The following is a 16,945-nucleotide window of genomic DNA, read 5'->3' on the forward strand; positions in this document are numbered from 1 at the left end:
AGTCACAAATTTCACTTGGTGCCCCATATGATCATGCTTTTGACAGTAAATGTAAGTATGGTACAGACTCGATTCCTTTTTGGAAATCAAGAAATACTGCCTCTGACTGCCTTGATCCAAAGCTTTCAGTATGTCATATGAGAAAAGTTCGAGTTGGGTTTTCAGAATCCATGCTGGATGGCACGGAGGAGATCATTCCGTTTGAGATACCTCATTCTGTTTGAGCTCATATGTTCTAAGATTGTACAACAAATTGATTTCAGTGATATTGGATGCTAGCTTTGTGGATCACTTCTACTATGCTTCTTGTCGACGGGTGTGACCTGTGCCTTTTTACAAGAACTGGGCATGGTTTTTTGTTTGAGGGATCTATGACACATTGTAGTTAGTTGAGGGACTAACTCAGCTGCAAATTTAGTATAGAAAATTATAGGGATTCCATTGGGCCCTGGAGCTTTGTTCAATTTTAATGATTTCAGCTGTTTCTCAACACCTGTGACACTAATACTTATTTCACTCATTCTTTTAGTGGTACGAGGATTGAATTGGGGCTGTTCTTCTGGATTTTCTTTTGTAAAGGAACATTTGTAAGTAGAATTAAACATTTCATCTTTTGTTTTACAAGCCTCAGTTTCAGTTCATTTCTCATTCACTAGGAACTGGACACTAACTGTGGTGTCACTAACATCCTGTACATACAAGCAGAATTTCTTTTAGTTTTGTGAAAGGTTTTTTGACAATATTCTTCTACAGTAATCACTGAGGACTTCATTTATTGCTCTCTTGACAGCCAAACATGTTTCATTCAGCTTATCTCTCTCTCTCTCTCTCTCTCTCTCTCTCTCTCTCTCTAGCCCCATGCTTTATTTACACCTATTATGCAATAATCTCTGAAGCACAACATTTCAAAAGCTTCTGTTATCTTCTTGCATAAACCACAGCCCTTGTAAGTCATTTTATTGTCCAAAAACCAAAAATTTGTCTACTAATGCAAGGGTCTCAGTACCTAATCTAATTCCATCAACATTATGTGATTTAATTTGGCTACATTCCATTACCCTTCTTTTACTGTTGTTGGTGTCCATCTTATAATCTCTGCACAAGACAGTATTCATACTATTCAACTCCTCTTCCAAATAATTTGCCATCTCTGAGTGAATACTCAAAGCTTTTCTTTCTTTTCCCTGAACTTTAATTTCGTTCCCCAATTCTCCTTGGTTTCTTTCATAGCTTCATTAATGTGTTGACTGAAAACACCTGGGAGAAGCTACCACTCTGCCTTACTCACTTCTCAGCTGATTTTCCCTTCCATGCCCTTCAACTCTTATAACTACTGTTCCATTTCTGTGCAAGATGGAGATTACTTTTGCTCCCTGTGTTTTATCTTTGCTACGTTTTGAATTTCAAAGAATGTAGTCCAGCCAATGTTGTCAAAAGCTTTCTCTAAATCCACAAATACTGTATATGTGAGTTTGCCTTTTCTCAATCTATCTTTTAAGATAAGTTGTAGGGATAGTACGGCCTAGCATGCTCCTATATTTCTCCAGAATGCAAACTGATGGGAAGATCATGGTTGACTTCTTCCAGTTTTTCTATTCTTCTTTAAATAATCAGTGTCAATATTTTACAACATTCATTTACTTAACTGATAGTTTGGTAATATTCACATCTGTCAGCACCTGCTTTCATTGGATGAGCAATTATTACATTATTGTTGGGGTCTGAGGGTATTTCACATGTATCATGTGCCTTCCACACCAGGTAGTATAGTTTGGTCATGGCTGGCTTTCCCAAGGATCTCAACAATTCTGAGATGATGTCATCCACTTCAGTGGCCTTGCTTTCACTTAGGTCTTTCATTGCTCTGTAAGATTCTTCTTCCCATCTGATCTCCACCTACATTCTTTTCTTTTTCTCTGATAGTGTCCTCTGGTTTGTTTCCCTTACATAGACCCACTATATATTCCTTTTACCTTTCAGCTTTTTTTTCTTTGCTTACCATTGGCATGCCATCTGAGCTCTTAATATTCATACGTCTACTTCTCTTTTCTCTAGATATCTTTTTAATTATCCTATATGCAGCGTCTATCTATGGTTCTACAGTCTTGCATCCTCTTGTAGTCTTGCCTGCTTAGCCGTTTTACACTTACTGTCATCTCATTTTTAGATGCCTGTGTTCCCTTTTACCTGCTTCTTTTGTTGCATTTTTATATTTTCTCCTTCCATCTGTTAAATTCAGTATCTGTTTGTTATCCAAGGATTTCTACTGGTTCTTGTTGTTTTGCATATTTGATCCTCTGCTGCCTTCAACTATTTCATCTGTCAAAGACACCCATTTGCCTTCTGTTATATTTCTTTCATCTATTTCAGCAAATTGTTGCCTAATGTTCCGCCTGAAACTCTCAGTAACATTTGCTTGTTTCACTTTATCCAGGCCCCATATACACTCCTTCCAACTATTGCCAAATCTGTTACCACCTGCATTTGCAAGGTGATGGAACGTGTGATTCGTGCCCGGCTGATACGGTGGCTAGAGTCTCGCAATTTACTTACGAATGCTCAGTGTGGATTTCGTGCGCAGCTTTGTGCAGTTGACCGTCTCGTTACTTTGTCCACCCGTCTCGTGAATAGTTTTCTGGAGAAATCCCAGACTGTGGCAATGTTTTTTGATTTGGAGAAAGCCTGTGACACCTGCTGGAGAACTGGTATCCTCCGTACTCTTTCACGTGGGCCTTCCGTGGCCGCCTGCCCTGTTTCCTTTAGGTATTTTTCAACGATAGTGTTTTCAGGGTGCATGTGGGTTCTGCCTTGTCAGACACCTTTAGCCAGGAAAACAGTGTGCGTTTGTTCCGTCCTGAGTGTCATCCTCTTTGCTATCGCCATTAACCCTAAAATGGCCTGTCTCCCACCGGGTATCTGTGTTACCTGTTGCAGTTCTCCACAGACCTGTCTCACTGAGCAACGTCTTCAGTGGCGTCTTGATCATCTTTACTCCTGGGGCATCGACAGTGGCTTTCACTTTTCAACTGACAAAACCGTTTGTATGAATTTCTTGTTATGGAAGTGGTTTCTCTCACCATCTTTACATCTTGGGCCTGTTGCCCTTCCATTTGTTGAAACAACGAAATTCCTAGGGCTCATGCATGATAGGAAATTATCTTGGTCTTCCCATGTGTCTTACCTGGCAGCCTGCTGTATGTGGTTTCTCAGTGTCCTATATATCCTCAATGGTACTTCCTGGGGTGCCGATCAAACCACCCTCCTCCATTTGTACCGGTCCCTTGTCCGTTCGAAACACAATTGTGGGTGCTTTGTATACGCATCTGCTCGCCCATCGCTCTTACGCCATCTCAGTACTATCCACCGTCGTGGCATCTGTTTGGCTACCGGCACCTTTTACACCGGCCCGCTTCGGAGTCTTTATGCTGAAGCTGCTGAACTACCCCTGTCCTACTGCCATGACTTTCTTGTCAGCAGGTATGCGTGCTGTTTGTCTGCCATTCATGGCCACCCATCCTCTACCTCCTTCTTTGATGATTCCTTTGATCGTCAGTACGGGGCTCATCCTTCTTGTCTGTTACCTCCTGGAGTCCGCTTTCAGCACTTGCTACAATGGCTTGACTTCACACTACTTGCAGCTTTCCAGCTGGGTGTGAATCCTTCATCACCTTGGCTTCGTGAAGCGCCCAGTGTTAACCTTAGCCTTCATTCTCTTCCTAAGGGTACTACTCCAGCCTCAGTCTGTCACCTTCAGTTTCTCACGGAACTTCGCAATAGTACCTTTGTATACACTGATGGCTCTCGGACTAACTGTGGTGTTGGGTGTGCCTTCATCATTGGCACTGGTGTCTGTCAATATCAGCTTCTGGCAAACACCTCAGTATTTACAGCCGAGCTTTTCACCTTGTATCAGGCCACAGAGTACATCCAGTGACACAGCCTTTTCAATTGTGTCCTCTGCTCATACTCACTCAGTGCCCGTCTGTGTCTGTGTGCACTATACATCGCCCATCCCTTAGTGCAACGGGTCCAGGAAACTGTCAACTGCTCACTCTTGGTGGAGCCAGTGTGATGCTTCTGTGGGTTCCTGGTCATGTCGGTCTGCCAGGAAATGAGGCTGCTGATGCTGCTGTCAAAGCTGCTGTCCTCATACCTCAGCCCGCGAGTACCTATATTCCCTCCAGTGATCTCTAAGTTGCCACCTGTCAGGAGGTGGAGTCCCTTTGACATTACCAATCGTCCTCCCTTCACAGGAAGAAGCTCCTGCTTATTTAGCCTCTCCCAGTGGCTTGGATGACCTGTTCTCAGCCCTCCTGCCAGGTGGAGATTTTTTTAGCTCGGTTGCATATTGGGCACTGCCTTTCTAGCCATCGTCATTTGCTAAGTGGCATTACCCCGCCACTTTGTACACATTGTGCCCGAGTTTTAACTGTCCGCCACTTCCTGATGGAATGTCCATATTTTTACCTTTTACGTTCCCATTTGGGTTTGCCATCTGAGTTATCTGCCGTTTTAGCAAATGATGCGTGGGTTGTCGACCATGTCTTACTTTTTACCCACCAAAGAAATATGGTGAAGGCCATTTAATTTTTAGTTTGGGACCTCTGTTTCAGTATGATGTCTTTTTTAGTCCTTTTTTCACCTGCCTGTTTTTAGTTGTCTTCTATTATGTCAATTGGTACTGACATATCATTTTTTAACTCCTCTCTGTCTTCGTGTTCTATAGTTTTGACTTGGGCACGTATGACTCCAGTTGTTTTTGTGCCCTAAAGCCAAACAAAACAAGCAAAACTGAAAATGCTGCTGCTCCACTCTAAGATTTGTCTGGTCTCACCACAGGTACCCCTCCACAGCCTGATTACTGCTTCACAGTGTATTTATTTCCTCATGAAGTCTGTTGTGAATAATCTACTGCAGTTCAAAAGGAACAGTGATGTACATAATTACAATACCAGAAGGAAAAAATGGCATTCATTACTCCACATTAAGGTTGTCTTTAGCAAAAAAAGGGGTGCACAGTGCTGCATCTAAGTGCACAGTGCTGCATCTAAAATTTTTGACAACTTAGCCAGTGACATAAAATGTCTGACAAATAGCAAAGCAAAATTTGAAAACAAATTGAAAAAGTTTCTCCTTGACAACTCCTATGTCATAGAAGAATTTCTACTACTGTAATATGTAAAATGTGGAGGATAGGAATTACTAAGTCAAATCTGTTTTTTTTAGGCACTTACAATTGCTCAGCATGTAGCCACATGTATAAATTAATTTGTGATGTGAATGTAAAATGACTCATTCCACATCATTGATTTATCATGCAAATAACCCATGGAACATGCAACTAACTAACTAAACTAACTAACTGTGGTTGTATCTATGGTATGGGTATTAGTATCACTGAGGCATGCAAGCCATCCCGACTCTGCGTCTGTGGTTCATGGGGGAGGGGATGGGGATATTTGGACTGTTGTTTGCAATGTAGAATTGCTGGACACTGTGATGTAGGTTGGGTGCACAGTGCAGTTATAGTATCTTTGACTGAGCAACCAAATGTAATTTCACAGCTTTTGTGACAGTTGAGACACAGAATTTATAGGTTTTAAACAAATACAATGTTAACCGAGAGGAACCAGTCCACATCAGGGTCAGTATCTACTCTTAACAGCATGGTGAAATTAAGCAGTTGGCGGCATGGCAATTGTCTGTCTAACATGCATCTGCCACGGGAGTTACAGATCTTGAGGAAATGAGTTGGCAGAGGTGAGCAGTTGGTATACATACTAGACATCAACATTATCTGTCCCACTCACAATAACGCAAAGATGGCTCATTCATTGTATGATCCTGCCATTGATGCTATAATGATTTTTGTTGCAAATTAATATGAAGGGGAATTGGTAGCTACAAAATAAAAAGAATGATGGAGGGAGACAGTTTCATGGTGGTTAGGTTCTAATGGTGGGACGCATCTGTTAGGTGGATATGCAGATGTACTGAGCTTCTCATCCTTATTATTGACAAGGAGATTTCTGTTAACACCCAAAGGTACTGGAATGAATTACTGCAACTGCATGTATGACTGAATGAGGTGCAGTTTTGGTCCCAAACTGTAATTGATGGACAATTATGTCTATCCACATTGAGCTCTTGTGATGGATGAATACACACTACATCCACTGGCCAATGAGACGTCCAGATCTAAACCCTGTTGAAAATGTCTGCAAAAACTGTAGCCTCCTAGCTCATCTTGCCTCCACACAGCGGTTTCTCAGGAATGGTATTAACTTTGAATAGAACTCTTGAGCCGTATCACAGAGCAAATATATGTGGCAGCTAAAAAACAACCCATTATTGATGTTGTTTATAAGACTTCAGGTGTCTGCTTAGCACACAATGTGAAAGCTATTAGATTATAATAAATTATATGAAATTTTTCCAAAGCACTACTTTACTGCAATCTATTTTTCACATTTTGAACCTATTGTAACAACTGTAGTGACACAACTCTTTTGATGAGGTGAAGTTATTGTTCTTGTAAGTACATATGAAGTGTGGAAAGGACATGAAGCAGTTTTGTGTGTTGAATGTTACATTGCTTGGTGAAGAAACAGATTCACGATTCAACATTTTAGGCAGCCTGATTGTGAATGTAGCACTACACATTTCTATTGAAGAAAGTGAAACTTGTTGCTGCTAGAAAATTTAAATAGTGATAAGAATATAGTGATGGGCAAAGGCATGAAACAAGTTGTGCTTTTTCCGAAAGGACAGACTTATCAGTGTATCAGCATACTCTGTTTTTGTTTTTTAAAACTCATCTTTGTTTTCCTGCAATGATGTAAGCATCATTCAATGCTAAATTAATGGTGTTTATATCATTGAGGTGTATGATGTGATAGATGTATATGGTGTAGCTTTAGAGAAGTGAAAAATACTTACTTGGAACTTTTTAAATTAATTTATAGGTACGTCCATGTTCGAATCAATGTGGAGCAGCATGACAAGCAGCATGCAGTTAGCTGAAGAATGTCTGAAACAAGCGTCTCCAGATGGAAAAAGTACAGACGAAGCTCAACCACTTGAAGGGCTGGAACTGTTTGCTCAGACAATTGATTCAAGTAAGTTTGCAATCATGTAAAGCTTACAGGCAAATTAAAATGCAATATCATTACTTTTACTATTCTTTCATGAAAAGATGAGACATTTTTCTTCTAGGAAGTAGAAATTATGAAACAAAGGCACCCCTTAATCAAAAGTGCAAGGATACCTTTAACGTCTCACTTCTAAGTGTAAAAGAAAGTTCACAGCTGTTCAGTGTATTGTATCTACATCTACATCTACATCTATACTCCGCGAGCCACCTTACGGTGTGTGGCGGAGGGTACTTATTGTACCACTATCTGATCCCCCCTTCCCTGTTCCATTTACGAATTGTGCGTGGGAAGAACGACTGCTTGTAAGTCTCCGTATTTGCTCTAATTTCTCGGATCTTTTCGTTGTGATCATTACGCGAGATATATGTGGGCGGTAGTAATATGTTGCCCATCTCTTCCCGGAATGTGCTCTCTCGTAATTTCGATAATAAACCTCTCCGTATTGCGTAACGCCTTTCTTGAAGTGTCCGCCACTGGAGCTTGTTCAGCATCTCCGTAACGCTCTCGCGCTGACTAAATGTCCCCATGACGAATCGCGCTGCTTTTCGCTGGATCATGTCTATCTCTTCTATTAATCCAACCTGGTAAGGGTCCCATACTGATGAGCAATACTCAAGAATCGGACGAACAAGTGTTTTGTAAGCTACTTCTTTCGTCGATGAGTCACATTTTCTTAGAATTCTTCCTATGAATCTCAACCTGGCGCCTGCTTTTCCCACTATTTGTTTTATGTGATCATTCCACTTCAGATCGCTCCGGATAGTAACTCCTAAGTATTTTACGGTCGTTACCGCTTCCAATGATTTACCACCTATGGCATAATCGTACTGGAATGGATTTCTGCCCCTATGTATGCGCATTATATTACATTTATCTACGTTTAGGGAAAGCTGCCAGCTGTCGCACCATTCATTCATCCTCTGCAGGTCTTCCTGGAGTACGTACGAGTCTTCTGATGTTGCTACTTTCTTGTAGACAACCGTGTCATCTGCAAATAGCCTCACGGAGCTACCGATGTTGTCAACTAAGTCATTTATGTATATTGTAAACAATAAAGGTCCTATCACACTTCCTTGCGGTACTCCCGAAATTACCTCTACATCTGCAGATTTTGAACCGTTAAGAATGACATGTTGTGTTCTTTCTTCTAGGAAATCCTGAATCCAATCACAAACCTGGTCCGATATTCCGTAAGCTCGTATTTTTTTCACTAAACGTAAGTGCGGAACTGTATCAAATGCCTTCCTGAAGTCCAGGAATACGGCATCAATCTGCTCGCCAGTGTCTACGGCACTGTGAATTTCTTGGACAAATAGGGCGAGCTGAGTTTCACATGATCTCTGTTTGCGGAATCCATGTTGGTTATGATGAAGGAGATTTGTATTATCTAAGAACGTCATAATACGAGAACATAAAACATGTTCCATTATTCTGCAACAGATTGACGTAAGCGAAATAGGCCTATAATTATTCGCATCTGATTTATGACCCTTCTTGAAAATGGGAACGACCTGCGCTTTCTTCCAGTCGCTAGGTACTTTACGTTCTTCCAGAGATCTACGATAAATTGCTGATAGAAAGGGGGCAAGTTCTTTAGCATAATCACTGTAGAATCTTACGGGTATCTCGTCTGGTCCGGATGCTTTTCCGCTACTAAGTGATAGCAGTTGTTTTTCAATTCCGATATCGTTTATTTCAATATTTTCCATTTTGGCGTCCGTCCGACGGCTGAAGTCAGGGACCGTGTTACGATTTTCCGCAGTGAAACAGTTTCGGAACACTGAATTCAGTATTTCTGCCTTTCTTCGCTCGTCCTCTGTTTCGGTGCCATCGTGGTCAACGAGTGACTGAATAGAGGATTTAGATCCGCTTACCGATTTTACATATGACCAAAACTTTTTAGGGTTCTTGTTTAGATTGTTTGCCAATGTTTTATGTTCGAATTCGTTGAATGCTTCTCTCATTGCTCTCTTTACGCTCTTTTTCGCTTCGTTCAGCTTTTCCTTATCAGCTATGATTCGACTACTCTTAAACCTATGATGAAGCTTTCTTTGTTTCCGTAGTACCTTTCGTACATGATTGTTATACCACGGTGGATCTTTCCCCTCGCTTTGGACCTTAGTCGGTACGAACTTATCTAAGGCGTACTGGACGATGTTTCTGAATTTTTTCCATTTTTGTTCCACATCCTCTTCCTCAGAAATGAACGTTTGATGGTGGTCACTCAGATATTCTGCGATTTGTGCCCTATCACTCTTGTTAAGCAAACAAATGGAATGAGAAAGCAAACCAGATTAGTTACTGATTGCAGTTCAGTTAGAAACGTTTCAATTTGTCAAAATCTTTAATTGGTGGTGATTGAATAGTAGATGATATTATCGTCAGACAAGGCTCATTGTAAGGCCAACTTGCAGTCAGGCAATGGCTATTTTGTGTAGGAGAAGGTAACCAAGGTAATCGATAGCAGTCTTTTGAAAATATGACCACAAAAAAACTGATTATCTTTTCTTCTCTAATGCCATTTTGGGGTACTCAAGTAGTGAAAGAGATTTCTTGTGAAAATTAATGAGCAGCAAATGTAACATTCGTCTGAGAGTTTCTGGCCATCAAATGAGTTATTTCGTTGTGGTAAGATTGCTGACATATAACACTCATTGAAAAGCCAAATTGTTATGACCACTGTCTACTGCAAGATTGAATGCTGCCTAATGGGGCTTTGGGGACATTATATGAGTAGAGCAAACACAAATGAGACATCCTTCTAGTGACAATGCAAGCCCAAATGGGGAAGTACGCTGACATGAAGAACTCTGACAAAGTGCAGATTGTTATGACCCATTGTGTGAGAACAAGCATCTCAGAAACAAAAAAGCTGATCACCTATTTGCTGGCTACTGATGTTACCGTTTATGGAAATGGTTGAAGGACAGTGAAACATCAAGGAGATGACAGGGTGTTTGATACCCACTATTCATCACAGAATGTGGAGGTTGGATTGTTTTCAGTTCTTTAAAGGAAGAGTGATGCGATCTGTGGCAGATCTGACTGCAGAGTACAGTGCAGGTACAATTTTTCAGAAGAAATGTTCAGTACACACTGTCCACTCTGGGTTTTCACAGCAGATAAACCCTGTGTGTTTCTGTGTTGATCCAGTAACATCGTCAATTACGATTGCATTGGGTGTGTGGTCATCAAGATTGGCCTGTAGATGAAAGGAAATGTGTCGCCTGGTTGGGGGACTGATGACCTTAGATGTTAAGTCCCATAGTGCTCAGAGCCATCGCCTGGTTGGGTGAACCACATTTATTGTTGTAGCAGATCAGTGGTCATGCTGGTATGTGCTGTCATCCAGGTGAATGGCTGCTTGACACGTCCACCACTCCACAGATGCAGGCTTGTAGGACAATATTATGCTGTGAGGTACTCTCTCCTGTGCTTCCATAAGACCTGCTGGAAGGCATCTTGAAGCTGTGGACCAAAAACTAAACTCTGTCTAAATAGGCCTTGGAAAGCCCAATCGTACTGACTGACTGCTGTGTCATCCTCAGCTGATAGGCATCTCTGGATGTGGATATGGAGGGGCACGTGGTCAGCACATTGCTGTCCCAGCTGTTCTCAGTATTTGTCTCTGAAGATGCTACTTCTCTGTCAAGTAGTTCCTCAATTTGCCTCACAAGGGCTGAGTGTATGGTGCTTGCCAACAACACGTGATAGACCTGGACGGTCACCCATCCGAGTGCTAGCCGTGCCTGAGAGCACTTACCTTCGGTGATCTGACAGGAACCTTTGTTAGCATTGCAGCACTGCCTTTGGTGAAGCTGCGGACTATGTGAACATTATTATGGGCCATGTGTATCCCTTCATACTTGATTTCTACTCTCACAGTGATGGCATCTTTCAGCACAGGATAACTGTCTGTGTCACAAAGCCACCAAAGTGGCTTGCTCGGAACTCACTGGAACACAACTGGGACACTGTAGGGCATCAGCTCTACTTCCTGAGACCACCGGCCCATTATTTATGGCAATTATGTAATCTATGCATAGACATCTGGTGCCAGATACCTCTGGAAGCTTACCGAGGACTTCTCAGATGTTGACGATACAGAATCATTGCTGTATTGTGTTTGAAAGATGGACCAACATGTTATTAAGGAGATGCTTGTAATGTTTTGGCTCGTCAGTGTATTTATTAAAACTGGACGTAAACTCGTTCCTGTCACAAAATTTGGAGCATCACATTTAACTCTGGCATATAGCAAGTACTTTGGAACACCACATTGCAAACTGATCTTTTGTTGGCAGTTTCATGATCACCTCACTCACTTCATTATGTCATCTCTGGTGAAACTGTTCTTGATGTGACTGAACCATAGGGTTGGGCAATATGTCCAGAGGGGAGGTGCTTTGCTCCTGGATGCCACAGTGTGGCCTTAACTACTGCTAGCATGTAACAGTTGAACCATGCACTCTATCATTAAAACAGCTGATGTAGCATATTGTGGTATCTGCTGTTGCTCTTAGTATTTTGTGCTAAAGACATTCATCTTCTCCTGGTGCAGTCACTATTGCTTCTGGAGGAATTCTTGCTGCTGGTATGGCAGTTGTTGCTGTTCTTGTAGCTGCTAATTCTGGAGCTGACACTCACTCTTGTACCCGTGTTCTCAGTTGTTCCAAATCCAAATTTGATGCTTGCAGGCCATCGATATTCTCATCTCCTGTGGATTGTTAGCACTCAAGTCTTGTGTGGATGATTAGAATTTGCATCATGTACTCACAAAGTTTCTATTTCCACAGTGGGGTTACCAGTTGCGGGGTACAAATAAACCTGGACTGTATATGATAGCACACACTTCCATTTGCGCAGTGTCATGCATAGCAGTGCTTACAACTAGCATCTGGCCATGTCACTGTATGGGTGCAGACTGGCATTCTTACAATGGATAGCTCACTGTAGTACCCGGTAAATTTCTAAACTGATGCTGTCTGTTTCTGGGGTGGAGTTTGTGGCACTGATGCTCCCACATTCTTTTTTACTCTTTGTTAACTTGTCCTGCTTTCCTGAACCCCATCGCTACTGTCGGATTAAAGGAGACCACTCACCAAAAAGCAGAAATGTTGAGTTGTCGGTAAGCACACACAAAAGAAAAACAACACTTGCTAATTTCGGAATTACCCATTGATGAGCTAGAGTAAAATATGAGGGTCATTGCAAAAGTCTGTCTCAAAAATGGTAATGAATTAAAAAATTCTTAGAGATGCAAATGGCGAATTAAAAATTCCTCAAATATCCAAATGGAAAGTTAGTTCATATATAAACAGTACATGTAGGCAGATGGATGAACAAACATACTGCCATAAAGATACAGCTTAGGAAGCAAGACAAAACAAATTTTGTCATTTCAAATGTGTTTTACTGTCAATTGGAACAGTACACAATAGTACAGAACAGGAACAAGGATCTGTGACATCTCAGAGTCCCTTGAAATAGTTTCCCAATAAAGCCATCATACACTGACAAGGCTGTGAAAGATGACAAATAACTGTGGCCTCGCCATGAGCGAATCGTCAGATCTCGAGCATCACTGCTGTGGCTGTGCCTTCACCTGCTTGAAAGTGTGTCCCATGCATTGGCTCTTTCAGATTTAGTGCGATGTCATAATTGCAAGGAGATAAGTTTGGTGGATGCTCCAGTTTTTCCCATCTCCATCACACAAGCAGATTCCACACATGCGCTGCCACATTATGGGTTCTCACGTTGTTCTGAAGAATCAGTGCATCATGTAGACATTCAGGACATTTTCCCCTAATAGCCTGTTGTAGGTGTTGTTGCAGGAAAATGTGACAGTAGTACAGCACATTAAAAGTTTGTCCATGTGATTAAAAGTTTTTCCATGTGGGACAAAATGGCACAAAATCGAACCTCTTATATCATAGGCTATGATGACCATTAGTTTGAGAGGAGAGGAATTGCAATGAAATTTATTCCTGTGTGGTGAACTTGGATGACGCCGTTCTGTGGACTGGCATTTCATTTCTGGTTCATAGGCCCTGGCTCAGAATTCATCTATAGTGACGATTCTCACAAGCATAATGTCTCCCTCCTCCTCATAATGTGCTAGATAAACATGACAAGTTTCATAATGTGTCTACTTTTCCATGTCACTTAGTGCATGAAGCATAACGTAAAATCCTGTAGATTGTTGTCGTCTCAATATCAGTGTGGTGGTGTAATTCTTCCAACATCCATCTCCTGTCATTCTTCAAGCATTGGGTGATCTGGGTATGAGCGCAATCTGTATGCACACTGACGGGCTGCCCGGATCGGTGCATGTTGGCCGTTGCAGCTCTGTCATGCCTGAATGCATATACCCACCAAGCAATCATTCGGTACAATAGAGCAGTGTTTCGTGCCGCTTCCACAAGCTCCTAGTGGCATTGTTGTGCATTCCTTCCACTGTGAACTGCAATCTTTTCGTAAGAGTGTTAATCAAGTCGGGTAACATCCATCTGGAATGGCTGCTCAGCACTCACTGTGGTCTCTTTTTCAAATCCGGGGAGAATGCCGATGCCATGGAATGGGCGTATTTTGTGATGTATTATTGTGTACTGTTGCAGTTGGCAGTAAACCATGTTTGCAATGTCAACCTTTTTTACATCTTTTTTCTAGTGGTATATCTTTATGGTGGTGTGTGTGTGTGTTCATCTGGTATCCTTACATGTAACGTTTACTTATGAATAAACTTCCATTTGCATCATTCAGAATTTTTTAATTTGTTACCATGACTCTTACAATAACCCTTGTACACACATAAAACATACACACTGATACAAGATTGGTTCTAAAGTACCAACCAGGTGTGCAAGATAGATCTTGAAAATGAGGCCATGAGTCAAAAAATGATGGTTCTTTTGGTCCTTTCTGTCTTATTAAAAGAAATTTTCCAACATATGTTCTAGCCACAAAGAAAAGGGAGAATGCATCAAGAAGGTGCACTATTTGTAACTTCCTGACCAATGTTGTTTTACATGATTTACTGACAAAATTTTACAGTTATCCGAAATCCATATCTTCCACACAGTTTATACTCACAGACTAGAATACTGGGGAATTCAAATATTTCCTGAACTGAAACAGTTTAGGGGCTAATCTTTTATGTAAGTTTATAGATTTATATAAATGAATTCTGTTGGTATATTCTTTCTCTAAATCTGTTATGCATATCTGTATCTCACCTTGTAACATGAATTTTCCTTTATCTCTCACAGTACTGAGCCGTGTGAAAGTGAAGTTTCTTTCTACTGTTATAAGACTTGAACATGTTCCAAAAGAAAGCAGTTCTGGTGTGGCTCTTGAAATTAGGATCAAAAAGTAAGTTGTGTTATGCATGTTTTGGTTCATTTACTCTTCTTCTGAGTTTGCATAAATGGTACTTCTTGGCACTTTGTCTTTGAGTATATTAATTAAACTTACATTTTATCTTACTGTAGGTGGAGCTAGTGAAAGATAATTACATAAATATCTAAATTTCTGAATATTTCATTCAATAGAATGATTAATTTGTGGCACAAAGAGCAGAAATACTGTTTCCATTCTTTATTTTACATCTCCTATTGCAGTGTGAAGATCTTGTTAGCAATTGATAATAATAATTACAGCTGAAGAATAAAGGTTTTAGTGATTGTAGCTAAAGAAGCATGCAATGTCACCTAACCTCAGAGTGAATAATAATTGCTAAGCAATACAAATTTAAAAAAACTAATATATGGGGTAACATATAGTTACAGTACTGCCTCACTTTGTAAATTTAATTTTTTGCAGCTACTAGTGCAGTGCAAGTTTTAAGAACTGAAGATATTCCAATGTAACTTTGGAAGCATGGTATATGTTAATATCATGTTTCTTAGCTTAAAAAAGAAGATATTGAATCTATAATTTATGCCGTCCGTGAATCTATGCCGTCCGTGTTCTGGAGGAGGATATTAGTCTTCTAAAATATTAGTAACCGGCAAACTGTACTGAGGTGATCCTGTGCCCCAAGTTGAATGGCCAAAGCTTCCCCCCCTCCCCCCCTTCCACCCCCCCACCCTGTCCCCCAATAAAACTACCTGTCTGCAGTTTTTTTGTACACAGATATTTAGAAAATTTTGTAATTTTGTAAGTAGATTTAAAAAATGAAGCAATATTGAAAATGTTAATTAAATGAAATAATGTTCATGAAAAATATTGCACTACATAACAGATTTCATTTGCTTCTCATAAATTATATAATAGTGCATAAATTATTGATTAGAAATAAGAGAAAAAGGGTTATAATTACGAGGTGAGGAAACATCCCTTTCCAGAAATTGCATACATATTATAATTTTGCTTTGCATTTCTCTGCTTTGAGTGAGGCAGACTCATTATGACATTGAAGTCCAAAGACCAACTGAAGAGCATGTGTTTGTATAGACAAGGGTTCAACTTAGATGAACAGAGTATAACTATCTATATGTGAAATGGTTAATGATTTGCATAGTATTATTAATCAGCTGCAAAAGACTTGGTCTTGGATTCTTTTTTACTTACATAACAAATTGTACCAACTGAAACTTGAGGACAGCAAAAGTACTGACTGGAGGAGCAAGTAAGTTACATATTCCCCCCACCTTTTTTGCTTGCCTTCTCCATTGTCATGTGTTTGTCAGAAATAGGAAATGTTAGGTCAAATATTATATTTGCTTTAGTGCCCAAGTGCCACGTTTTGAGATCCTATATTGCCACAGGAATGGCAATAAACCCATGGTTGAATATGAGCGAACTGTGTCGGCAGCAGCAGTTTGAACCAAATGCACTGTTGCCACATAAGCTGCCTTAGTGTGGACATATGTTTGGTAGCAGTCATTTCCTTATGGTTCTACTTCGATGGCACAGAATATGGGGGATAAAAGAACTCTTCTGTACCTATCCTGGTTAATTCTGAAACTGCATTTCTTTCTTGTTATACTGTCCAGTCAGTTTTGCACCTTTCTGTGCCATAGGTAGGGGCCAGTCTAGCTACACTCTGTATCACAATCCCAGAAACAGTTTTTCTGTAAGAATTGTAAAAATCACTTGCTTCCTGATTTGTAAACTTCACATAAAGATTCTCATTTCAACAAAGTTTGTTTTTTGTTTCACTTCTGTCTTTCACGTAACTCTTACATAGGTCATAGTGCCAGATAAACCAGAAAACAGTTGCCTACCAATCCTAGACTGCTGCTGTTCTGCCACATTTAAGAAATGGTCCACAGTGATATTGTGAGGTAGCTGTAGATAGGTCTTCATTTACTGTGCACATTGCTGTAATCTTTGTTGCTGTGCAATAGGTTTTGTCATATTGCATGCTCAGTGCACACTTCGTGTATGAATATTTTTTAAAATTAATTTTGCAGTTTTTGTAATTGATGTTCCCTCTTCCTTCCCTACTGTCGTACACCTTTGTACCATCTTTATGGATAGGGCACTATGTCAAAAACGGTTACATGTTAAAAAAAAAGTGTTAATCTTGTAATATGTGACACAGCAAAATTGGTACAAAAATAAGACCTCCATAGTTATTACATTTGCAACAATGGCCATCACATATGCAAGGCTTCCGTTTGTGTGAAATACTGCTTGACAAATAATTTTGCAACTGTCATGATTTAATTGCTATATAAACCTTGAGTACCTTTGTACAGTCTCAGTAGCAACTGATTGTGATGAGTTATGTCACTGAAATATAAAACCTGCAAGACATTTACCACTTTTATATGAGACATGACTTA

The 16,945-nt window shown here is 40.4% G+C and overlaps 1 protein-coding gene across 1 annotated transcript in view; it reads left to right on the forward strand.

The window, feature by feature from the left end:
* LOC126259239 (autophagy-related protein 2 homolog A) overlaps positions 1-16,945 on the forward strand; it is a 471,250-nt gene that overhangs the window by 42,336 nt on the left and 411,969 nt on the right. The window contains exons 3-4 of the mRNA XM_049955863.1: positions 6,966-7,118; positions 14,423-14,525. Coding sequence (XP_049811820.1) covers positions 6,966-7,118; positions 14,423-14,525 — 256 coding nt within the window. The remainder of the gene's footprint in view (positions 1-6,965; positions 7,119-14,422; positions 14,526-16,945) is intronic.

Source organism: Schistocerca nitens, chromosome 5 (genome assembly GCF_023898315.1).
Source record: "Schistocerca nitens isolate TAMUIC-IGC-003100 chromosome 5, iqSchNite1.1, whole genome shotgun sequence".
In the NCBI taxonomy this organism is placed as follows: Eukaryota; Metazoa; Arthropoda; class Insecta; order Orthoptera; family Acrididae; genus Schistocerca; species Schistocerca nitens.